Raw genomic sequence first — 25,774 nt, 5'->3', positions numbered from 1 at the left:
GTACTGGCTCCTAGTTGCTCTTCTACCAATCTAGGACTACATTACACAATTTCAATTTTTGATTTTCGTGTTGATTTCTTGGAGTCCTACTTCAAGTGCAATAGGATTAGTCCATAACTTCAGATATGACTATCTGATTTCAATCATATTGAAGTGTTATTCTAGATCATTAAATTGACATCCAATCAAAATTTCATTCTCATCTGAGTTGTTGATTGTTAACTCATTGAATTTCTTCTAAATCAGGTCTCTCATAGGATTTCAATTTGTGATCAAGCTGAATATTGATGGCAGTTCATTTGGCAATCTAGGGTCGGCTGGTGTGAGGGCATTTAGAGTTACGTAACAACCAAGACTTCTCCTTTCCATGGAGAATGCATACAGACAATTCTATATCTGACGAATTGGCTAAGTCAGGGGTTACCAGGACACTTTGTAAGTGAGCCCTTATCCTGTTAATACTTAATAGTTCTGTTTTGTAGTTCCGCCAAACCTTTCTAGGTTGGTACCATAGCTGTAAAGGCGTCGCCTAGGCCGCCTTGGTCACCCAGACACCATGGCAATTATGGTTGGCAATGCCATTGTTTTTGTTGTTGTTGTACTATAGTATTTTGTTCCCATCTTTATGTTTTCAATATTTTTTCAAGGTAAAATAAAATAAGATAGGATTGATAGTTCAATGATGTCACAAGAAATAAAACGTTAAAACAAGCAGGAATATTTGTTTGCCAGTTAATGAGAAAAGTGATAACTGGCATAGAAAAAAAAAACAGTTTTTAGAAAAAGAGAACTTACAGGCTCTGTTCCCGACATATATTCTGCAGTAACATATCCTATCGTACTCAATGCACCATGATGACTTTCAAACCTAAAGAAATAGTTCAAATCCACAAATACAAGCAATGAAAACATTGAGCTCAAACTAGGGAAACTCAAAAGTTGAAACCCCTCAAGTCGCAAAATCCCAGTCATACATACCTTAAATTATGTGTTCCGCTAACAGAGGAAACAAGTTCAGAAATAAGAGCAGATGCTTCTGCGGTAGAAAGAGCAGAGCAAGCTATTCCAAGTAAGCGTGCTGCAGATTCACGTGTTTCAAAATCCAAATGCCCTAGTAATTTCTTTAACCACAAAACTTTCCCCGCATAGCGTGAAGATATCATCTACAGAGAATTTTTTGGAGGGGAGGGAGAGGAAGAAATCAGATAAAGAACCACTAAAAGAGTGAAACTGAACAATATTATCAAAAAAAAAAAAACCACTAAAGGAAGAATGCATTAATAATTAGCAAATTAACCTCGGGCATATGAGATCCAATAGCAATTAATCCCTTTGAGGCAGTAGCATGCAATTCAACTGAACCTTCATATACCATAGCATGTTCTAGCAACAGACACATTGTCTCCACTGAGGAGTTAAATTCCGATGTTCCCCGAACAGAGTCATCTCGTTCAAAACTTGCCTCGAAGGACTTCAGCAAAAACTTAATCATAGCCACATACATTTTTGACGGAAAAAGAAGGGATTCCTCTGCCATTCCAGTGGAATCCAACAATTTTGGCTGCTGTTTACAAATATAATCTAGCATCTCTCCAAGATCAGGATATTTAACGTCAAAATTCTGGCTCATGGTTTGCTCTTCATTTTTCGTGGGAAAGAGACCTTCATGAGCCATTTCCCTACAAAGAATAAGGTCAATGTGTTCATCTATCAATAAACTTGACACAAGAAAAACGATGTGACATTCACAACCTAACTAGGCCTCATAAAATATGTAAAACAAAATCCATGTAAATATTGACCAAAGGGAAGTGGGGAAAAAAAACTATTTTTATGGATAATAACTTTTATAATAATTAAAGTAGCATACAACAAAAACAGAGGGGCAGCTTCCCAGATAAAATATTAAGAAAAAAACAAGAGAACATTAAGGGCCAACGGAGCCTAACCAACCTCATGATACCCTAGAGTATAATACTCCCCAAACACAATATTTGGCTCACAAAACCTTGCCTTGCTGGCTTATCTGCCAATGAATTAGACAATTTAGGTCTTCAGGAAAACGAGGCATTAGCTGACAAGATCATATGGGAAATGTATATGATCAGATGAGATGATCTTAAGGGGAATCTCCAATATTCCAAGGACATCCTATCATAACTACTGATTCACTTTCAGCCATGATGCTGCTGCAACCTCACCTGAGTTAAACATCCAAACGCAAGCTGAGAGATAGAAGTTCAGCCCTCACTGGGTCACAAAGAAATACTTCATATGCTGTCTCTTAACACTCTACATACACCTCAAGGACCAGTATTCCTCTGAGGGGAATTAATCAAGGTTTAAGGGGGGGTCACCTAATGAGCAATCCGATCAGGATGGTTCCTCCCACAAAGCATAGGAGTTCAATCCAGAAAAGTACCAGCATGGAACATCCTTACTACTGAACTACCTGCCTCCCAATGCAACATTCTGGTAGTCATCGTGATAGACTAATGCAGCTGGCTTTGCTCTGGAAGCATAGCTCGCTGTTTGACATGACTAAGCCCCACTTTCTGCTTGCTGGTTTTTCCATCATCCAATCCACAACAAATCGAATGAACCTGGCAAAAAAGAAGCATATGAAGGAAGCCTTGGTCTACGATCACTCTGTGGTCAAGCTGATTTACAATCAGCTCTAGCACGCACCGTCTCATGAGAAGAAAAGGGAAATCTTAAACAGCCATGCATTCCCTACATCCCATAGGCACCAGCCACTGAAAACAAAGTGACTCTCCACGGGGAAGGGGGGGATTTTCTCCAATGGGCGCATGACATGAAAGTGGATATAACAATTGAACCAAAGATACAACCATCATGAGTAGGGAAAATTGTTTTCACGTATAGGGAAACGGAATATCAATTCCCCAAGGAGCAATGGTTCAATTAGAATGATGTGTTTAAAAGTTGTGAGTAAAAGCAAGAGGAACTGCAATAAATTGAGTAAGATCAATCTGCATTGTAAAAATAAATATAAGGTTCCACTTCACCCTAAAAAATGTCAGTGCCTCTTTGAAGTAGTCCAACTAGCAATAAGGGGACATAGCACCAATTTAAGAGAAAGTAAATTGAAGACAAGCATAATAATAGTCAGAGATGAAAAGCCTAACCTTAGAATTTTCCTTTAAATTCTATAGGAATAGGTCGATCACACAACACTCTGGACTCACCTCTCCACTTCATCAATCCTATTTTAATTCTCTGTGAAACATCATCCTCTATATCACCTTCTTTATTTATGATTGAGCCCAAATACCTAAAATAATCACTTTGCGGAATCTCCCTCTCATCAATTTTCACCACCTCATTATCCTTCCTAGTGTAACTAAATGAGAAGCATGCTCATTCAAAACCAACTGATCACACTCTTCTCCAAATTCACCCTCCAAGCTCAAATAAGGTACAAATATCATAAGTTGTCCCCTTCCAAGGGGGATGAACTAGACTAGCTCCGATACAAAATTGTATTTTTTTTTTGGGGGGGGGGGGGGGGGGGTTGTGTTGGATACTCAACTAGTGAGTAATCAGTATAGTTGCAAATAAATAAATAAGAAAAATATGAAGTCATATTCCATAAAGCAGAACCCTTCTCTCCAAATAGACTTCTTGGCCGGTGCATAGACACATGGTCACACTTATCCAGTTCCAACTAAACCCAAACAGATCAATAAAATAAACCCATACCACTTCAGCCGCATGACAGTTTAGAAATATGAGTCGCTGACAGTTCCTGCACACAAGAAAGTAACACCTATTTGCCACCTGCCAAACCCTTTATTTTATACATTCAATATTATTTTCCTTTTGAGACACAACAGTTTAAATATCACTGCGGACAGTTGAACTGTTGGACCATGAAACAGACTCAAACAGTTAAACCTCTGTTTGCACTATGAAACAATTAATCATAGAATATCCATTGATGTGCAGTTTTTCACTTTTTTTTTTGGATCAGCAATTGAAAGAAGGAATATAAAAACGAACACCAGGCCAAAAGCAAAAAAGAAAAGTCAAGCTTTAAATTCAGTTGGGGGGGGGGGGGGGGGGAAGCTTCAAAAACCTTTGAATAAACAATACTGCGACAGTTTTACAGTCTATAGAGTTGGAAGAGTTCAAAGATCTTAAGTGGGGGGACTTTGATAGAAAGAAATAGATAGATGCTCAAAAATTCAACTGACCAATACATTATTAGGCTGAACTTTCAAAAAATTAAATCAAGGGGCTCCACATCTTTATGAAAACAGAACAGCTAAAGAAAATAGAAAATAACATAAAAGGGGAAAAAGACAATATCAAAGGGATTGCTAAGAGCCCAAAGGACCACCTCCTCCAATTTATGCAAAATTTATATAAGAAAAGATAGCACAGAATAACTCATATATGACCATCACATAACATTTCAGAAAACCGGATTGTACCAGCACATTTTATTGAATAAGTGCACATTAAGCAAAATGAAGATTATCAAACGAGCACAGAAAGCTTTTTCAAACATGAAAAATAAATCTGCGACATAAGAAATAAGCTACCAAATCAAATTGTCACCAACACACCATGACCCCATGCAAATGAATACTACAATGAAAGATTAAAAAGGATAAAAACTCAAATCTAAAGATTGGTAAGCAATGATACATAGAAGTTGAAACTGGAATAAGAAATAAAAAGGTTGAACTACCTTATATCCAGTTTAGAATCTGCCACCCCAAGCATACAAATGAATCGGCTTGGACAATGGTTCAAATCAAACAAAGATGTTGCCCACCTTACCGCACAAAAGCGTACTTCGCTTTGTTCCTTATAATCAACAAGACAATTGCTCTTCATTAATAGCAGGAAGCTTCCAACGTTGAGAAAAATAAGAATGTAAATTGATTAAAAATTTCCCCACCTATTTCGCTATGTGTAGATAAGATACAAAAAAAAAAAATTTTGAACAACAGAACAATAAGGTAGCTCAATTGAATAATGGCATTACCACTTGAGAATTTCTAAGCAGAAGTGCCTCCAGATCTTTCAAGACAGTTGCCGGAGCTCCCTAATAATAGAAAAGAAACATTCAGATGCAGCAGCAAAAATAAAAAGACAAGTTTAGAGAATAATGATAAGTGATAATGACAAAATTATTACCTCTCATTACTCAAGGTTATTATTGAAGTTATTAAGAGAACAATGAGCTTTCAGAGGGGGGGAAATCCTGTCTGAGATACCAAAGACTAGGGAAACAAAGTGGGGCTTGTGGCAAGTTTAGCACAAATGCACAATCCTACTTGAAGCTTATCTTAACTCGAACAAACCCAAACTACCCCCAATTCATCATACATTTGAATAATGTAAAAAAATAACAGCTTAGAATCCAAAAACAAAACTCATTCTCATCCCGTCACATCTCCCTAAGAGGTTTGGTGAGAGATAGCAAGTTCCTGGTGAACCTATCGAACCCTAACTATACAATAGAAAAGGGAACAATAAAGGAAAATAGCAGTGCCATGAAGAACGAAGGATTTAATTCCATCTCGATTTTCAAAACACTTAAAGAACAACTAGCAAGTTCAAATCCTTCCCCATAAAGAAGAGTTAAGGCTCTTTTTGGATCGACTTCTGTTACTGTTTTTCTAATAATTCAACAAATATGTTAAGAATTTTGGTCAAGAATTAAAAATTGTTTGTTTGCTTCAATTGCAAATAGATTCTGTATGGGTAAATAACTTTGTATTTGTTTTTCATTTTACATTCCCTTTCTGTTTCTCTATGAGAACTTTCAACAATAGCCCATTCTGCTATGTCAGCGTTAAAGTTTCAATGGGAGAGCCCCATTTCTGTTTCTATATGAGCTTTTATGTCCAAGCTTTGAGGCCTATCATCCAACTGTATATTAGTATGAATCCTCTTCACCGAATCACCGCACATCTGACTGCTAAAATAACACCCCCCCCCCCAAAAAAAAAAATTTTGATTGTTTCAATGAGTTAACAGATTTGCAATGGAAAAGGAAGAAGATGGAGTTACTGCAGATCTGTCCATTAGAGAAACCCCCTTTCAGTTGATTTCAAAAAAGAAGAAGATGAAGGGGAAACCCGGTTTTGCATATCCGAGATTATTGTAGGAAAGGAGAGAAGATGGAGAGTGCAAGAGGTGGTTACTGCTACAGCCATGAACTTTCTTTATATCTTTCTAAAGAGTTACAGCCAAAGACATTTTCAGTTAGCAGTATCACACAGGCAGTGAGAGCACTCTGGCTACTCTTTCTGGCAGATCTGGTTCAGCAGGATCTCTGAGTGAGAGAGAGAGAAGGGAAAGAAATTGGCCAGCTGTTGTCGAGACACCAATGGATTCATAACTGCCGGAGGTTTTGAGATTCGTCCTCTTCTCTATACATAAGTTTTTCTCCCCTGTATTGAATGGTTGAATGATAGAAATGGTAAAAGGGGCTTTTTTAAAATTTCTGTTATGAAAACCTAAAAAATGACACATTTGCTCACACTAGACAGCCTTATATGCACGAGTATATTAAACCTTTAGTGCAAAATAGTAAGAAGCAACTTCTGCTCGAGAAACAGAAAGAGCTCTCCATCTATTTCTCGAATTTCTATTTTTTTCAATTTCTAGAAATAGAAATAAGTCGTAGCAAAATAAAAATAGGCCCCAGAATTTGATATAGAAATCAATCCAAAGAGATCCTAACAATCTCATGAAACAATAGGATGCGATGGGTAAATGTTTTGAGATTTTGGTCGAAACCACCGAAATCTCGTGACTTGTTTTGATTTCGATGAAGATCGAAACGAAACTGCATGCTACCCTTAAGAATACAAAGATTCGACCAAAATTTTGACATTTTGCACAAATTTTGGTTTCATACGAAAATTTTGCATTGTTATGCGAAACGATACATAACAAGTTTAATAAATACAATATTTCAATCAAAATGGCTCTGACCCATTTCGTGAACTTCGACTGTTTCTACCGAGAGAGAGGGAAATTGGCAGAAAACCCCAGAATTCCAGATTTTTTTTGTCAAATCATCTCCATTTCTTAGTGGAACAAGGTGTTGGGTACCGCTTCAATGCATCTACAGCGATGATTTGCCAAATTTGAGCAAGATTCCAAGTCGGAGATAATATACCCTTTTTCCCCAAAATTAACTTTTGTAAAAAAGGGTAAATATTTACTGGTTGGCCTACAAATTTTTATATGTCAGACATCATAGGCCAATCTACAACCTCACATAGTCGAATTTTATTTTTTTTTCTGTAGGACAAAACATGAAAAAAAAGAGGTCAAAACACTGTTCACGTGAACAGTGTCACAGCCCCACATTTGACTTGGTGAGAATGTAACTAGAAGATCCTGTGGGGCCCAGGACCAGATCGTGTGAAAACTTTTTAGAAGGGTCAATTTTGTCTATGCGCGGGGATTTAGGAGTATAGTTTAGTTTTTATTTTCAGAATTATTCTCTTAAATATTTTGTGGTTGTTTAGTAAGCAACCTTAGCTCAGTTTAGTTTCTAATTTCAGATTTAGAAAGTAGGTTTAGCTTTTATTTAGAACTTTCTATTTCCTTGAGTTTATATTTTCAGTTCGTTTCCTTTTTCTTGCAAGTTTCTAATTTTCTCTTACTTCAGTTACTTGTAAGGCAAGCATAGCTGCCCATAAATATGTAATGCCCTTAGAGGGCCCCCCGAACGATTAATGAATGAAGTTTTGAGGCATTCTTGCACTCGATTATGGGAGTAAGACCCCTGTTCAACAGCTGGGATAGCTGTGGGTGACAGACCTAGGGCTGAGAGAGCCCATCCCCCTACCCATTTCTTCTACCTTCTTTTCCTATCTTCAATCGATTCCCTGCTGTTACAGTTGTTTGAGTCACCAACCAAGTGCTGTTGCTATACCTGAGAAGGACCTGAACTCGATCCAGACTACTGTTGGAGTTGTTGCTGCTGCTGAGACAATCCAACCTGCTACTGTGCTACACTCTTGAAGACCTAATCAGCCACTAACCATCTCTGTGAATTGCTGCAACTGCCTCCCATCAACAGATTCTGCCCAGATTTTCCAGCAACTCCAAGTGCTAATATCTCTACAACCAAGGCTCATAATCAGCAGAGGTTTGGAGAGCAGAATCACACAATCAAGGGCTAAACTCAATCCCAAGTTTGGTGTTCTAAATTCCACTGGTTTGGGAGATCTGTCCTAACCTTCTCTTTTGGGGATTTCCTTCATATCTCCCTTGTTAGCCATCAGAACTGGCTGAGGTTTGGAACACAAGACCTACCCAGCCCCTGCTCCATTCGATCCTAGTTTCACACCAAACTGCTGGCTGGATTATCTAGCATTTGTTACCTTGTATTTTGGTGTTTACCTTCTAATTCTGATTTGCTTTCATTATTGATGATCTGCTGAAACTATTAACGATCCAACTGTAGAATGGTTCTTAGTTGAACCTCATCTACAATTTTATTTTTTTTAAATTAGTTTTGAAGTTTTGGTTAAAATTTGATCTTCTTGAAACAAATTTTAAAAAAAATAATAATATATATTGGTTGGGGCTCAATTTATAACTCCACCAGTGTTTTGTTGCCACTCCCAAGCCCGGATAAAAGAGGGTCGGTACGTCAAGTCAGCAGCCAACACCAAAAAAAAAAAATTTAGCCATACCCTTTTTACCTAGATTCTAGAACCCATGTTATTCAACCTTATGCTAGATCGTCCCCATAAGCGACGCGCTTCACTTTGACCCGGGTATAGCGAATAGTGGACAAGGTTTAGCTAGGGTGTCCCTTATAAGCGACGCACCGCGTCGGCACCTAGATGCGATAACAAGTAGGCAAGGGTTATCACACCATGGACGAGTGCAGGACTGCAAGTAAAGAAGCTAATCCAAAAACGTAGTATTAGATTAGCATCTTGGAACATAGTTTCTTTAAAGGGTAAGAGTATAGAATTGATTTATGTTATGAGCAGAAGGATTAGCATATAGCTTGCACTCAAAATACTAGAAAGGAGGGTAAAAAAGCTAAGGAGTTCGATGACTTTAAACTTCAGTATACGGGAAATAAAAGTAATAGAAGTGGAGTGGATTTAAAGAATGATGTGGTGGATGTTAAAAGATTTGGTGACAAGATTATATTCATCAAGCTTGTGTTGGAGAAAGAGGTTAATATAATTAGTGCTTATGCACCCCAAGTAGGACTGGATGAAAGTAGTAAGTTACAATTTTGGGAACACATGGATGGTTTAGTGCAAGGTTTTAGCCAAGGAGAAAAGAATATTATAAGGGGTGATTTGAATGGACATGTTGAGAGAGATCGTAGAGGCTATGAAGGTGTAAATGGAGGATATGGTTTTGGAGACAGGAATGAGGAGGAGACTTCGGTTTTAGATTTTGTCGTGGCTTATGATTTTTCCATTGTAATCACAAACTTTGAAAAGAAAGGGGAACATTTAGTTACCTTCAAAAGTGGGCATCATAGTAGCCAAATAGATTTCTTTCTAACTAGAAAGTCTGATAGGTTATGTAAGGATTGTAAGGTTATACAAGGGGAGAGCCTAACCACAAAACATAGATTAGTGGTCATGGATATGTGTCTCATTATGCCAAATCGTAAGAAAGGTGAGGTTATTTGCCTTAGGATAAGGTGGTGGAGCTTAAAAGGAGATATCTTGAAATCATTTACTGATAAATTGGTCCAACAAAGAAGGTGGGATTTTGATGGAGACACTAATACAATGTGGAACAAAATGACTGTGTATTAAAAAGGTTGCTAAAAATGTCCTAGGCGATTGAAAGGAAAACATCATTCCTCTAGGGAGGCTTGGTGGTGGGATGATTACTATGTTATTCCATACTTCATTTCAGTTAATCAGGGTGTTATTATTTGTTAAAAAAAACTAAGAAAATAGTTTTTATAAGGAAAAGATATAAGAGTTAGGTAATAATTAATAAATAGCATTATTATTGTCTTCGGAGTTTCAATTGACGTAGAAAAGTTAATGGTGTGGTATTTTTTGTTGTAACGTTGTAAGAAGATTACATAATGGCTTCTCAAAGAGGAAATGGGGGAGGAAGCATGGTGTACCCATTGATGGTCTCCCCTCCTTTGATGCTTCTTGGGTTTGGCAAAAGATTTTGAATCTCAAGCCCTTAGCTCTTGGGGCCATCTCCTCGGATCCTCCAAGATTGTTGATGGGGTGTCCACCTCCCTTTGGCTCGTTCTTCTATGAGTTGTGGGTGATAGGGCTATCTACTCTTTAGGTATCCGTAAGTTCTCCTAAGTTGCCTCCATTATATCTCAAGGTGATTGGGCTGCTCCTCCGCCCTCCTCCCCTACTTTATCTGCTATCTAGAATGCCTTACTCCCCTACTTTATCTCCAACATTGTTGATGGGGTGTCCACCTCCCTTTGGTTCGCTCTTCTATGAGTTGTGGATGATAGAGCTATCTACTCTTCGGGTATCTATAAGTTCTCCTCAGTAGCCTCCATTATATCTCAAGGTGATTGGGCTGCTCCTCCACCCTCCTCCCCTACTTTATCTGCTATCTAGAATGCCTTACCCCACCCCTCCCTCATGGGCAGAGAAACAAGGGTGATTCGGTTAATTGGCACCCTTCCTCCAATGGCCTCTTCAGTTCCTTCTCAGCTTGGGACTATGTGAGAGCTCGTGGGCCTCTATCTCTTTGACGCAAGATTGTGTGGTTTAAAGGTCACATCTCTCATCACAGTTTTACTGTTTGGAGAGCTTTTTCGATTCCAGCGCAGTCTTTTCTTCTGCATCACCAGATTATTGTCTGCCCTTCTAGTGCATTATGTTGGAACAGAGTGGAGGATGTCAACCGCCTTTTCTTCTCTTGCCCCTTCACCTCCACTGTTTAGAAGCTGGTCTTAGGCAGATGCTGGCCATGTAATAGAAGAATTCTTCCTCTTGCAAGGGAGTGGATTTGGGTGCATATGACTTATGTTGGGAAGTCAATCTGTGATGTTGCCCCTCGCCTTTGATGCTACTATCAATCATATTTCAACAGAGCACAATCGTCACAGATGGACCTCCAACTCCAGTTCCTTCAACAAGATTTGGAATTCCATCTACTTTGATGTTAGCTCTAAGCCCCACATGTTACCTTATCTTAGTATGTTCCAGATTCCCCAAGGAACAGACTTATTGTTGTCTCCTGGGGCTTGCCCGTGACTTTGTTTCAGCTGTCTGTCCCTCCCTTTTGAGAGTTGGGTGCTGCTTGTTTTGTTTTCTTTCTCTTGTATTTCCTCTTTTCCCCTTTTGGGGCTTCTTGGTAATGAATTCTTTATTCACTCAAAAAAAAAAATTACCAACTATTCTTGGAAAATGAAAATTACAAAATATCTAATTAAAACCTCAAATACACCAGCCAAAGGCCAGAATGCCCTCACAACCAAACTTAATCTCACTTTTAAGCCAAAAACACCTTAGATTCCTTTCTCTTTTGTTTCATTTTTTAGTTTAGAAAAAGTAAAACAAACACCAGCACCCACACGTCACATATATGTTATTTATTAGTAAACAGCTTTTCAGGTAGCAGCATCCATAAAAGAGCTTCAGAGCAACACAAAACCAACTTTGCGGAAAAATACCATTCCAGATCCTCTGGTGATGCCATATACATAACTTTTCATGACAATTAGGAATCTAAAGAATGACAGTGTGGATAAATTATGAATGCAAATAAGATACCTTGTAAGCTACAGCAAGGGAATTGGTCGCTTCTTGAATGGTGAGACGAAGAAATGGATCCTCCACTTTCAAAGCATCAAAAAGCCGAACAGCCATGTCAATCTTATCTCTGAGAGAAAGAAAAAGGGAAGAGCCGGCATTGCAGATAATTTCATCACAATAAAGAGAACAAAGCTAGCAAAGAGAAACAGAGATAGGGTAGAAAACCTGAAAAGTTGAGGCATGCGCTGTGCTATCAAGCCAATTGCTTGAAAAGCAAAGGACTTGACATCCCTGGAAATAGCATCTGAACAGTGGTACACAGAAAGATCCAGTTACATAATTATACTCAGTTTCCCTTATTGAGATATCACTAATTTCAGATTCCTTTTTTATAAGTAATTTTCCTGGTTTACCCTTTTGTACAAGTAATAGTCTCAACTAAATGAAGGAAAACTTCCGTACCACATTTGACCAATGAAAAAGGAAAGATGAAAGCAAACCATACAGAAAGAGGGTTGTGTGCACATAGAGTTACAACAGAAAACAATGTCAACCTGATTCTGTAATTGAATAACCATCTAGAGACCTCAAGATTCCATTCAATATAACAGGACCCATAAGTTTCAGCTGATCCATTTCTGCCTGCATAAAAGATAGAAGATAACATAACTGCACAGAATTCAGGCCAAATAAAGACTCTTAAATCAGTTTTGGGTTGAAGCTAGGTTAGAAAGATATCAATGCCAGTGTCAAGCATAAATAAAAAAATTCCAAAGGGGCCAGCTGCTGCAAAAATTATGGGCTTATATGGATGACAGAAGTGAAAGTGTTCAAGAGGGGAGAGGGAGAAGAATCTGCTAGAGTATTAGCTGGGAGGAGAGAAAGAGAGGAGACCGTGACCTGTGCTTTGTGTAGCTACACCTATTGATTGAATTGATTGAACAGGAGCCAACTCTACGCATTTGTGTGTCTGTGTGTCTCAGTGTATGTGCATCTGTGTGTGTGGACGGAGAAAGAGGGGGGAAAGCGAGAAAGAATCTGCTTGAGTATTTGAGTCGTGGTGTTCACCGATGATATACTCTGCAGGATCCCAATTTGCCAGTCCCAAACCCAATTTCCACAAGGAAATTTCTATCAGATCATTGCAGAGACTTGTAAGGGAGAAATGGAGAGGGAGACGAGGATGACAATACCTGACATGGTTTACTTGTGAATGCTGTCACTGCAATAGGAGCAAAGCAATGACATTGGTTCAAAGTTAAATTTCAATTTGAAACACCCATAGCCCAGTCCCTTTTGAGCTCTGGAAAATCCATTATTTTTTACCAATTCAATCAAAGAGATTGTCGGTTCAAGCTATAGCCGTAAAATGACAATTTTTCAGAATAACTCCAGGATACAAAATTAGCTAGAATAGCTCTACCATATATATACACCAAACACAGCCCTTGCCTCTCAAGTGAACTCCTTTTTCTGTTCGAAACCCAGGAGTCCACGACAGTTAAGCCATGGCAGATCTCACAGCTAGATAGGGGGTATGTGCTTAGACCCAGAAAGTGTTTGGGGACTTATCCTTTATGAGTTTGTAACTCGTCTTCCTTTTCTTTTTATAATAAAATTAACTAGAATAGGAAAACCAAGCTCTTGAAGAAGAGATTTCAGACACATTAACTCAGCTGCAGTATGTGTTAAGAAGAATGAAGAATTCCAGCAATAGTCTCGGTCACCAAAAGGGGGGGGGAAGAGGAAAGGTCACCCACAACTGCGGAGTATTAAGAAGAAGTAATCACAAAGAAACCATCAAGAAAACAGCGAGGAGCAACATATACTGAGCTTATATACAAGACAACAAAAACCGCAGGTCAAGAAGCTAGAGAGAGCAAAAGAACCAAATCTGATCAACTCGCAGGAGATAAATCTTCTGCCTAAAATTGCATAGGGTAAATCAGGTCTAATCTTCCTAAAAATTTTGTCACTCCAATGGGAATAGATAACCCTGCCGCAAAATTCTTTAATGATCTGACAAATAATTATGAGTTCTTGAAAAATCCTTCTTGGACTAGGACTCTTCAAGAACGGCAGAAAACACGATCGAATAACCAAGAAAAGGCATTCCAATCTTGCAGTATACTTATCTCAATTCCACAGCATGAAGAAGATGATGATCAGATCTTAACTACATCACAACCAAGTAGCCGATGGGAAAAACACTTGTGCACATGAAGAAAACAGAAGCAGGCAGCAATAGCATGATGTAGAACTTGGAAGTGTAAATAATGCAGATAGTCTATATATTAATATCTCTTCAACAGTATAAGAACCCTAGTTTCCACTATTCAACAACTAGGGTTTCACAAAAAATAAGGCAGCATAGGGAGCTGCAACAACACAACGGAGAAACCTGATGTGGATCAGAGGTTCCAGTAGAAATATTTCCACAGGAACAAGAGGGACCAGCCATCATAGGCCCAAGTTTAGTGGTCTTCATGGCCCAGGCCTAGGCCCAATATTAAACCATGTGTGGGAGGAGTTCAACCAGCAACCAGCAGCATCTTGCATGGAGATCTAGGATCCAGTTTCTATTTTCTATTATTTTTACTTTTCTGCTGTAGTTTTCATGTTATTACCTTGGCTAGCAAGATTGCTGTTATTAGTGAAGTTTCAAATTTTCCTGTACACCTTTAATTTAGTAACTCTCCCTTAGCCATTGAGAGTTACTAATTTTGTAACAGCTCTACAATTTTATAAATAAAGAAAAGGCCTCCATAGTAGCCACGATTGACAGCCAAAAGAATGTGCTATGTGCATGTGTGTGAGCATGAGAGGCATTCCTGCTGTGTGAGACAGCATCCTCAGTGAGATTCCAAGGAGGAGGCCAGTGAGAAGCCTTCTTCGAAATGGTGGGATATCCCTGTTCTTCTCTTCAGTTCCTCATCTTCAACTGCAGAACTCAGTCCAGCCAGTGTTTGAAACTTCCTATGGCTGGTAAGACACCTCTTTATCAGTTCCTCTCATTATATATTGATTTCTATTTTCCAGAGTTCAGTTTTCTTACTTCTTCTTCTGTCAGCTGTTAATTTACATCTCAAATTTCTGACATTCTAATTCAGATTTGAAGAGTTTCTATTTTCTGACAAAGTGCATATCTCACAATCCTACTGTTGGATTCTTGTGAAACTTTGAGGGTTTGTTCAAGACCCCAGATAGACCAACCGACCAGAGTTTCTGGCCCATCTAACCACAGAATTGAGAGTTACAGATTTTCTCCTAAATCTGGTCTGTACCTGTCCCTGCGGTTTTGGCAAATCGACCCAATTTAATAAGTGCTGAGAATATCCGAACACTTCACTATAAGCATCATCATAATACTGAGAAATGGAGAATTCGTCAATTCGACGAATGCATAATCCTCACTCAATAATAATTTGGTCGGTCTTTGATAGCATCTCTACGACAGATCGTGAGACAAAGTTTTCCGTTGGGCAAGCAAACTTTAAACCTAAACACATAGGAACCATGCCTATGGGCCCAAACAACTAAGAAGAGAATCAAATCAAGGAGTCAGTGGATTTATGATAACAATGGCAGATTTGTAAACAAAATGAGAGGTACAATTGGGTGGCAGTCCCGTAATATTAGAAGTTAAACTAAGAATCACAAGGGGATTGCAACGTATGGGAGGAAGGGACAAACTTGGAAACTAAATAAAAATAATGACAAAGTGGAAATAAAGGGCACTAAAGGGGTATAAAAGGAAAAATAACCTATTAAACACACTAACGTGAAGGGCATAGGGAGGGGATAATTTTGGAAAAAAGAAAATATGAACTAAAGGCTATGGTTGGTTGTCAAGAAAAAGAAAAAATTATATTTTTTTGAATTTGAGGAGAGAGAGACACATAAATCATTGTGTCATCGTGATTTTTGTCTTATTATGTTTTTTTTTTCCCTTTTCTTTTCCTTTCTTTTCTTGACAACCAAACATAGCCTAAATGGAATAACGACTAAATGGGGGGCAATACGGGGAAAAAGGATTTTAAGGACGACTTATTATGGGAGGGTAGACGACTTCAACTAGGAGTCTCCTACCTCTGGAAAACAAGAGAGGAAACCAGCGACGAGGGGGAAGGTCTTGTGAGTTGTCAGCAGCGGAGTCGAGTGCGATTGGGACTTGGATTCGACTTCAACAAGGAGACTTTGACTGGGGTTCGAGTTCGAACCAGCATGCGGGATTCTGAAACCGGAGACCAGTATGAGTTATTTCTCACGTCTCTGTCTCTCATTCTCTCCTCTCTTCACTCTTTTTTTTCACACGATGGAGCCCTAGGAGGGAAAGGGAAGACGGTGTCAGTTGGTTCTGGGAATCAAGGAGAGGGGTGCTATTCACTGGTGGATGTGGCGGAACTGAGGTCTGGTTTGGGTTTGGTGGTTGGGTTTGCTCTGTGGGAATCCAAACGGAGAGGTTGTGCTGGAATTGAAGGAAGGGCTGGGAGATGGAGGGTGTTCACACAGGGTTTTTTTTTTCACTGTTGGTATTGGCAGAATGGTAACAGGAAAGAGAGAATAGGGAAGAAGAATGAGATGAGAGAGACTGACAGGGAGGGAGATATCTTCAGCTCTGATACTAAATTGATGGAGGGCCAGTAGAAGAAAGAGGAAAACCTGAGAATCGGTTCTCAGAGTTGCAGGGGAGAGAAGGGATCACATACGAAGAAGAGGGGGGGAATTGCTCATGCACAGCCACACAGGCTCTCCAAACTCAACTTTTAAATTCATTCTCAAATCTAACCTTGCTAGTTACAACTTACAACCATGTATTTAAAGACTCAAACAACCAATAATCCTAATCAAAATCGAAAACTGAATAAACTTTAAACGTGCCTCAATATAAATCCAAATAATAAAGAAAACCACAAAGACTCGTATGACTCGTACTCAACCTCTACAAGACACCCAAAGTAAATAAATTACGAATATCCTACTAGTTACAACCATGTATTTAAAGACTCAAACAACCAATAATCCTAATCGAAATCGAAAACTGAATAAACTTTAAACATGCCTCAATATAAATCCAAATAATAAAGAAAACCACAAAGACTCGTATGACTCGTACTCAACCTCTACAAGACACCCAAAGTAAATAAATTACGAATATCCTACTAGATCCAAAAACTCAAAGTGGACCCAATTCATCTCCGTCTGGATACCCAAACGCGTTTCGGTCGATCCAAGGTAGTGCACCTACATCAATTACAATCTGAAGAAACATCATGGTTAGTGATTTAGGACAATGCCCAAAATTAATCAATCTTTATAAGGCAAATTGCTGTGGAGATTCTGTTTGGAATCTTCTGAGCCTTGGTAGGAAAGTATATTGTAAATGGATGGCACGGTATGGAAGAATATAATAGATCAGCACAAACAGAATTACTGAGAACATGTCACACAAGGTGGGAAGAAAAGGTAAAATAAAGTTTCGGGAGGATGAATGGCATCCAGAATTTGTGCTGATATTGCCAGGCATCTGATTGATTAAGCATGGCTTGTAAAGAATTTCACGGGGTCGTTAGGCGCAGTTTTTCGTCCTAGAATTCCTTGTAATATAAATACTTTCTTGTGTTTTTTGTTCAAATTTGAGTTTTAACTTTATAGCTGGTATAGTTTTTTTACCACAAGGATATCATCTCAACAGTAATTATATCCTTTTTCCAATGAATGAAAATCTATTCATTGTTGTTGCTGATCAAGAAAAAAAAAATCACCTACAAATGGTGTTACTTTGCAACCATAGTTCTTTCAGATACAGCAGTGTACTCCTTATCTCCTGGAATTGTGGATACCCACAAATTCTAAAATGGATTTAAGAATTAACACTTCGAAAACATGGACTTGTCACCATAATGAGGGATTATTATATTAAGTTCAAATCCATCTGGTTCTTGATGGACTTTTTATATAACCAGGCACTAAGGCCAGATTTGGTATGATTTCTATTTCAATTTTGGATTGATTTCGTGAAATAGTCAACAAATAGATTTTTGGTCAAAAATTTGAAATCGTTTTGGTTGTACAATATGAAATATTTAAAAATAAAAAAAATTCATTTCGTAGTTCGATTTCTAAGAATAGATTCTCTATATTTCTTTGGGAAGGGTGGTGGTTGTGGCAGCGGCGGGGTAGTGGCAGTGGTGGTGGTTGTGGCATGGTGGTGGTGAGACCATTAGGAGAAGAAAAAGGGTGGTGTTTTGTTTTTAACATGAAATTACTACTCGGCTATTTCAGAATTTCTATTTCACCGAAATAAGGTGGAAAAATCAAACCAAACAATTTCTGAAATAGAAATCATACCAAATCAGGCCTAAAAGCATGTGTAACTGCCCGCAATACCTCTTAAAATACAAAATTATTTTGCACAAACTACGAAAAGATATTTAGCAACACCAAGTACTCATCACAGTTAAAGGCAGAAACTGAAGTTCCCATGCAAAAGCTTACATGTTTAAAAACCCAGACGGTGAATTCCATTCCCAATTGCTTCAGCCTTGAGGTGGTCCCACTTCCTATCATATTACAAAGTTTGAATAAAGCAAGCATTTAGTATATCGCAAAAAATGGAGTCAATCAGTGTGTTCTACCATATAAATGACTTAAAAATTGCTATAGAATATATTTCTACTCCAGCGTTCATTAGGTATTAAAACATAGGTTAGACTGAAACTGAAACTGAAACAATAAAGAACATAAGTTACTAAGTTTAAAACCACTAATGAAGAGACCAACTGATCAGGTTAACAAAAGAATTCAAAACATGGCCACTATATCCATGATAGTTCTGTCCAGTATAGACAACAAATTAACAATTTGAAATTCAAGTCAGCACTCTCTCTCTTTCTCTTCTTTTTTCTTTTTTCTTTTTTTTTTTTTTTTTTTTGGGGGGGGGGGGGTGGAGTGGGGTGTAATAGTTGTTCAATTGCAATACAGGCACATAATATGTTCATATTAAGGATTGGGTTCTCTAGGATGCTATGCCATTATTAACTATATGCATGGAAAAAATTTTATCCTAGTTTGGTAATTGGCATAGAAAGGTATGTCTAGCTTAGGAACAAAAGCTGCCAAAAATGACCCCCTCTCTCTAATTCCTATTTCTCCGGAGTTATTAAGGCACTCTGCCCTCGACATATACCAAGTAGAGTATAAATCAAAGATTGATAGAAACAATGAGAAAATTGGATAAAACAATAAACATATCTGAGGGAAGCAACGGAAATGTAAAATAGTTTGAGGGGGGAAAAAAGGAGATAAGGGAGAAGGCTTAGATATTAAATTTCAGATGATTTAATGTTTATGTTTTTCACTGTATAACATTGATCAAGTTCTAATTTAAGAATTCAAGTGCTCCACAACATGAGAAAGAAACCACTCACCATAAATGCAACCAAAAATGCACTGCAAAGTCGATGGGAAAGAATTTGCAGCTTTGATAGACCGACAGAAAATAGACATCAGCCGCATTCGCAAGGCAACATTCCCAGGATTGAGTCTAGAATCCAGAGGTATATTTTCAACTCCTGCCGTACCTGTAGAATGGGTAAATCAATTATGGAAAGAAAGATGAGAACACTGGTTATGCCGATCAAATAAGTAACAGACAGAACGATGTTTCTTAAAATTGAAGAGAACAGAAAAACACAGAACAATCGTTACATTTTAATAGAAGAGATCTGTGAGGTTGATGGCAATGATTGTCCAACTACACGGCCAGACAATATACAAATCATCAAGAAAAGAATCAAACAGAGGACTCATTCCAATTTCTTTCTGTAGAAAAAGTAAACTGCCTGATTAAACTCCATGAAAGTAGCCTCCCACATGATAACCTGATATTAAGCCCTCCTTGCAACTTGATGGTAATACAGTAATACTCACTAAATCCATCAAAAGCCATGCTGTTTTTCTCCCTCCAAATTCCAAATAACTACACAGATTGTGACATTCCACGAGAAATTACTGCTGCTACAAAACGATCAGGTCCCAATATGACAACAATTTCTTTAGATTCCTCAGCATTACCCAACACATATTCAGCTTGCCAATAATACCCATCCACACATCAAAAGCAAATTATTGATATTTAAAGAAAGAAGAGGGAAGACATATCCATTTCAAGCACAAAAGCATCTATTTAGATCCTTCAGCAGGGAATGCCCTAAATTTCTGTCGGTGGGGCTAATCCTGATTCAAGAGTTACTTGTGCTATGTCAAATATCCAATACTCATAATTAATACCAATTGGAACCTCCACCTTAAGTAGTTGAGTTTCAATTCTAATAAATTCATTACAGAAATTACCTATTACCATGGGGAATGCAAACTCACAGTGCATCTTAAATTAGAGCTAACTTCCAATATCTTAACATACCGTAGCTCAATTAGTTCTTTTTTTTTTTTTTTTGTGAATAAATAATTCAGTACCAAAGAGAAAAAGAACAGGGAGCCCCTAAAGAGCGGAAGGAGAAATTACAACAGGAGACAAAAAACACACAACCCAAGCCTCAGGAAGAGGAGAGCTGCAGAATGGAGAGGGGCAATCCCCATGATACAGCAATATGCCTGTTCCTTGGGGAGTTACTAGAAATAGAGGGGACCACAGACAACCTGCTTCTGACTTCAAAGGAGATGGGAGTCCATAATCTTCTGGAAGGATTTGGAACTGGAGGACCATTTCCTGAGGTTGTGTTCCATCCAAATGTGCTTAATGACAGAATCAAAGGCAAGCTTGCCCATAATATCGCAAGTCGATTTGCCAACAAAAGTCATATCCACCCGAATCCATTCCCTCTGCAAAGGGAGAATCCTCCTGCTCCTTGGCCAACATTTGCCTAGGATGCCTTTCCAAATAGAAGAAAAGAAGGGGCAAGCAAAAAGAAGTGGTCGACATCTTCCTCTCCATTCCAACAAAGGCAACAAGGTGGCGAAACTGGAATCTGGCGGTGGATGAGAAAGACTGCATTGGGAGGCAGTTGGTGAGGGCTCTCCATACAGAGAAGCTATGGCAAGGGAGGTGGTTCTTGAACCACACTAGCTTTCCCCAAGCGGACAGAGGGCCACAAGAATGGATAAAGTCCCAAGCCGCTTTGGTGCTGAAAATGCCAGTAGAAGAAGGAGACCAAACTACAACATTTCCCCCTCTATTAGGTCTTCTGGTGATGGAGGGCAGAGCATTCCATATTTCCATACCACAAATAGTGGGGGAGAAGACGGCGCGCGGGGGGTGGGGAGGGGCCACTCTGCCTGACTAATGATGTCCGCCACTGTGGCCTGTCTAGGGAGCCCTGAACTGTAGATGGCTCATGGCTCTGGTGCCAACAACATGCAGGAGAACAACCAAGGGGTGCCAATGATCAAGACAGAGAAATGTAGACGCACCGTCGTCAAGTAAACTCAAAAAAGAACATTCAGATCTTCACGGTACTTCTTAGAATTAATCAGAATCTTATTTGTAAGTTCCAATGCCAATCATTATTGAAATTTTGGATGTAGTTAGTAGTTATTCTTTTTGTACATGGCCCCTTAATTGGGGTGTGATGCATGTCATACATGTACATTTGTATATCCTCCTTGATTTTGGCCATAGGGCATGATAAAGTTCTGTTATTCCAACAAAAAAATAAGGCCTTTCCAAACGAAAGACCAACAAACTTCCACAACTTTATAAGACATTGCTCTTCTTCTTCTTCCAAGAGGCTATATCCTATCTCAATGTAAATAGAAACTGCACCAAACTACATTCTGCATTCCCAATAGAATTTTTTCCGTTCTGCTTCCAAGCCTTCAGCTAGCATACCTTTTCTTTTTCTCTCTCTTTTTTTTTAAAGAAAAGGATGCATTACTATATCAACAAAGCAACCAATACAAAAGTTGCACAGGTTGATGTAGAGAACACCTCTCAAATCCCTCAGCCCTCAGCATGCAGAAACTATTTGAATTTGAAAGACCCTGAGCCTTTTCCAGAAGCATATCAAGGAATAAAACATAAATCTCTCGAGCACCCTTCCTTAACCTCTAAATTAGGCATCCAAGCCTCAGGAAGAGTTTCGCTATTGGAAGAAACTTTTTTTTTTGGTTACCTGCTATCTTCTCTCAGAGGTATGGAATTGTCACCCTTATGGCTACTTGCGGGAAACTTATAATATAAATCAAGCGAAGGGCCACAATTTCTGCACCTAAATTGGTATGTGTACTCCCACAGAAACATGATATATATTCAAGAATTATTTACAGAAAAACTATGATCCTAGAGGTCCAAAAAAAGTTTCCAATAACGATATATGTTTCCCCATATTTGAACTTCCACTTTTTATTTTTTTTAATCCCAGAAGAGCTTTGATTGAACTGGGAATCCAAGTATGTATAAACCATCAATTATTATGACAAGATAAGAGAGAAGTTAAATAAGATGATGGAGTAGATTATATACCATTAAATAGTAAGAATAGTCTTTTCATCAGGTCTGGATCATCTAAATTTGCAGCTGAAGCCTTCCTCTTTAAAAGTTCCTCCCCCCTCTTAACAACAGGCTCTTGACTTGAACAAACCATCCACAAAAAAATACATTAATATCACCATCTCAAATGTTGAAAAAGCCTGAACATAAAAATAAATTTAAAAGAAAAGAAGGAGAATAAGCTTTGGAATTGAATATAAGAGTTGATTCATACCTGTCCGAACAAGCAATCACATAGAGAGGGTAAACTTGTTCTGGAGCCAACTCCAGAGCTTCAATAATATTTAAGATCCCTAACTGCTGCCAAAAAATTGCAAATATAAACTACAGCTGATGGTGAGTCATGGAAACTAGCAACTAGTTAAAAGCAAGGGTAAATTTCCCTAGGGGTAAAGTATTCGCAAATACTGAAAACAATCTATATTTCCCAGAGTAGCTTCTCTTTAACTCGCATAAGCTTCACCTTTCTCATTAGAAGTGCATCCCCTTTTAGTGGTTGCTTCCCAGTAACACGATCTGTCTGCCTAATTGAAAGCCCTGCTGAACTTCCCATACTGCAGAAAAAGCAATATTAGTTTCTGCAAAACTACAATATAACAAAAGAGTTCCGTGAAGGGAAATTTACAGCTGGAATTCCACAACCAGAAACAGACCCTTGAGATGGCGGCTGATACAGAACTGTATGAAGAAAAAATTCGAAGAGCAACTGCCTGTCTTGACCATTTATCAATTTGTACTTGGCAGCAACATTATCACCAAGTTGCTTTGAATGACATTCACCAATCACCTGAGACCCATAGACATCAAAAGATCACAAAAAAACAATGTGCCAGGAAAAACAGCATGAGTAACCTTAAGAAATAAAGCTACTAGAACCACGAATTTGAATCAAAAGTCATGATTGTATCATGCTGTGAAGAACAAGAAGGCGTGCTCTTTAGTGCTGGTAATGTTGAAATCAAGAAGCATATTAAGACATTGTTCCTCCCAAAATATGCCAGAAGCAAATATAGAGCCAACCTTTTCTACATAACAACAAAACTACCTAACCAAGAAGAGTGTTGAAAAAGAATAGGATATCCACTTCTAATTACCATAAAATATGAAGCTTTTGAAATTTCAAGACAGCAATAAGATATCATGTGGAAACAACTTACAGACAATCAAGTGTGCATCAATGGGTTAATGCATCCCTTCGCAAGGCTAAGTTGGTAGTTCCCATTTAATAATAGCTATTATGTATTTATTAGCAGCAGTAGGACTGTAGGAGTGCTAAAAATACTGACATGGGGACCTCAATATTGTTCACATTTTCAGTTCTAGTTTGTCCACCAAATCAGAAGGTCCCAACTACCAGATGCAACAATACAAAATAAAAGAAGGACTCCATATAATTTGAGAAAGAAAAAGAGGGAATGATTGAATTCTTAAAGTGAGCAAGATGCAAATATACCTTTGCAATGCTCCTCAAGATTATTTCTTGGTGCTGAGGAGGAAGCTTTGAAATATTGGCAACAAGCTCAGGTGCCATACTTGCTTTCTCCTGTTGTAGAAGATCTAAATGAATGTAACATGAAGACTATTCTCCAAACCAAAAAAATGTTTTTTATGGCAAATAATTCTTCCAGATCAAGTGAAATCATGTGGAAAAAATACAGTTCAAATATCAACAAGGCAAAAACTGACCTCTATACATAAGCGTTCAAATGCCATCTCAATATACACTATACAGAAGTTCTTAACCATTGGAGCTGCATTATTTTCAAGATACACTTTCCATAACTCTGACAAAGGCAAACCAATCTGTGGCTGATGCTTCACCCTCTTATTCACATGACTCAAGATCTCCATAACCTATCATGACAACAGAGATAATATGAGATGGGCATGTCAATATTGCCAAACCTAAAATATGGACTTAACATTCATGTATTAGCAATTAGAAAAATAACATTTTAAAAGAAACAATTCTATGGAGGACATCTGACAAAGGAAAGATGTAAATGTTATTATGCATTCAAAAGTACTACGTCCTTCTGATTTCACAGCCCTAATGCTGGTGCAGAAAATGATTAGAAATTGTCTCAGCTTTGTAAGGTGCCTGAAGAAGCACCATAAAACATTTTCCAGTGACCACCTGGAAAATCATGATTATTTAAAAGTTGGCTAAAAGTTAAAACAACATAAAATTTGGTTCAAATGGACTCATGAGTTTTAACCATATATTAGCTTAAATCCAATCCAAGTCAAAGTACAGTATCAAATTTTGTTTCCATTTCTTTCGATAGGATTGCCTCAACTTAAGTCTGCTGAGTTCTTCTTAAATAATCATTGAATTCCTAAATAGGTGCAGCATTGCTGCCATAGAGCGAGGGCACAGGTCACTGGAAGAGATGCCTAAGCTCAAACTCCAAAGGAAGCAAATCAAATAGAGAGGGAGGAAGAATGCAAGCAACGGATAGTTGCATCCATATCCAATCCCTTTTCCAACCAAGGTTACTGAGTCTGACTGAGGAAATGAATATTGTCTTGGCTGTCTCTATGACTAAAAAACCTACTTGTGACAACTCAGACACTGGAAGCTTTGATGATACTCTTTTTGCCAGCACACAGAGATGTATGAAGATAGCACAAATATATGGAATAAATGGAACAAGTAAAAATAATCGCAATGACTCAAAGCAACCTCTAAAACATTATATCTGATCATTTTCAACCGTAATTTATCCCTTAAATTGCTATAGATTTGAAGATGCAACCTCTCCTGCCACTTCAGGGCGCCACCAACTTATAATAACTCGAATCCAGTACTACACCCTCTCTCTATATATGAACAGATTCATACAACCAATTCCATGATTTGGCAGTGGCCATCGGTTCTTATTCCTTTTTTTTTTTGCCCCAAAGATTAAGACGACACTGTATTATTCGAAATTCAATAAAAGCAAGAAAAAATTCAATGAATATATGACTAGAAATCGATATAGAATCATATTGACAGAATGAATGCTAACCTTCTTTCTGACTTCTGCAGACTGAGAAGAAAGTGAAGAGATACAGTAAGGGAGAAGCTTGGAAAGCAAGTTTTCGAGCTTGGAATCGTCACAAAGAGCCAAACGAGTTAGCATTCGATCCAACATTTCCTCGCGCTCGGCGTCGGATTTCTGGGAACCTGAAGAATCCGCCATTTCTATTTCTTGAGAGAGAAGAAAGAGACGGGAACACAAAATTGTTTGCGGATCGAATATAGGGTTGGAATATCTATTTATCGCTTTCGGTCGTACACATGGAGGATTAGTTCCAATTCGTCAGTCGTGACTCGTAACCGACTAACGTTGTAACTTGTAAAATTGTAATAAGTAATAACAGAGTTACACAGGTTACCGAGTCGCAAGATCCTGAGCGACTCGTAAAGTCGTAAGACGAAGACTCGAAACCAGTTGGAATCGATCGGGAATTTGGAAGACGCAAACATCTTTAATTTTTCTAATTTTTTATTCAAAAATCTCAGGCGGAGGTTACAGAAATATCTCTGTCA

At 38.3% G+C, this 25,774-nt stretch overlaps 1 protein-coding gene across 2 annotated transcripts in view; it reads right to left on the bottom strand.

Moving 5' to 3' along the window:
• The window catches only part of LOC122654436 (proteasome adapter and scaffold protein ECM29), a 74,548-nt gene extending 49,034 nt beyond the window's left edge, over window positions 1-25,514 (bottom strand). The window contains exons 1-17 of one of the 2 annotated variants that reach the window (XM_043848519.1): window positions 25,251-25,514; window positions 23,923-24,090; window positions 23,690-23,779; window positions 22,890-23,023; window positions 22,700-22,790; window positions 22,451-22,533; window positions 22,210-22,316; window positions 19,157-19,309; window positions 18,225-18,289; window positions 12,281-12,368; window positions 11,952-12,030; window positions 11,745-11,853; window positions 5,018-5,077; window positions 4,718-4,836; window positions 1,298-1,679; window positions 979-1,163; window positions 796-868 (exon numbers count right to left, since the gene is read on the bottom strand). In XM_043848519.1, coding sequence (XP_043704454.1) covers window positions 796-868; window positions 979-1,163; window positions 1,298-1,679; window positions 4,718-4,836; window positions 5,018-5,077; window positions 11,745-11,853; window positions 11,952-12,030; window positions 12,281-12,368; window positions 18,225-18,289; window positions 19,157-19,309; window positions 22,210-22,316; window positions 22,451-22,533; window positions 22,700-22,790; window positions 22,890-23,023; window positions 23,690-23,779; window positions 23,923-24,090; window positions 25,251-25,424 — 2,160 coding nt within the window. In that variant the 5' untranslated portion in view covers window positions 25,425-25,514. Of the gene's footprint in view, window positions 1-795; window positions 869-978; window positions 1,164-1,297; window positions 1,680-4,717; window positions 4,837-5,017; window positions 5,078-11,744; window positions 11,854-11,951; window positions 12,031-12,280; window positions 12,369-18,224; window positions 18,290-19,156; window positions 19,310-22,209; window positions 22,317-22,450; window positions 22,534-22,699; window positions 22,791-22,889; window positions 23,024-23,689; window positions 23,780-23,922; window positions 24,091-25,250 lie in introns of those variants that run through there. The other variant, XM_043848520.1, reaches the window with a different exon arrangement.
• Window positions 25,515-25,774: the final 260 nt, after the last annotated feature.

This window comes from Telopea speciosissima, chromosome 3, assembly GCF_018873765.1.
Source record: "Telopea speciosissima isolate NSW1024214 ecotype Mountain lineage chromosome 3, Tspe_v1, whole genome shotgun sequence".
NCBI lineage: Eukaryota > Viridiplantae > Streptophyta > Magnoliopsida > Proteales > Proteaceae > Telopea > Telopea speciosissima.
The sequence above is the reverse complement of the archived record's forward strand: the minus strand, read 5'-3'. Positions and strand labels throughout refer to the sequence as shown.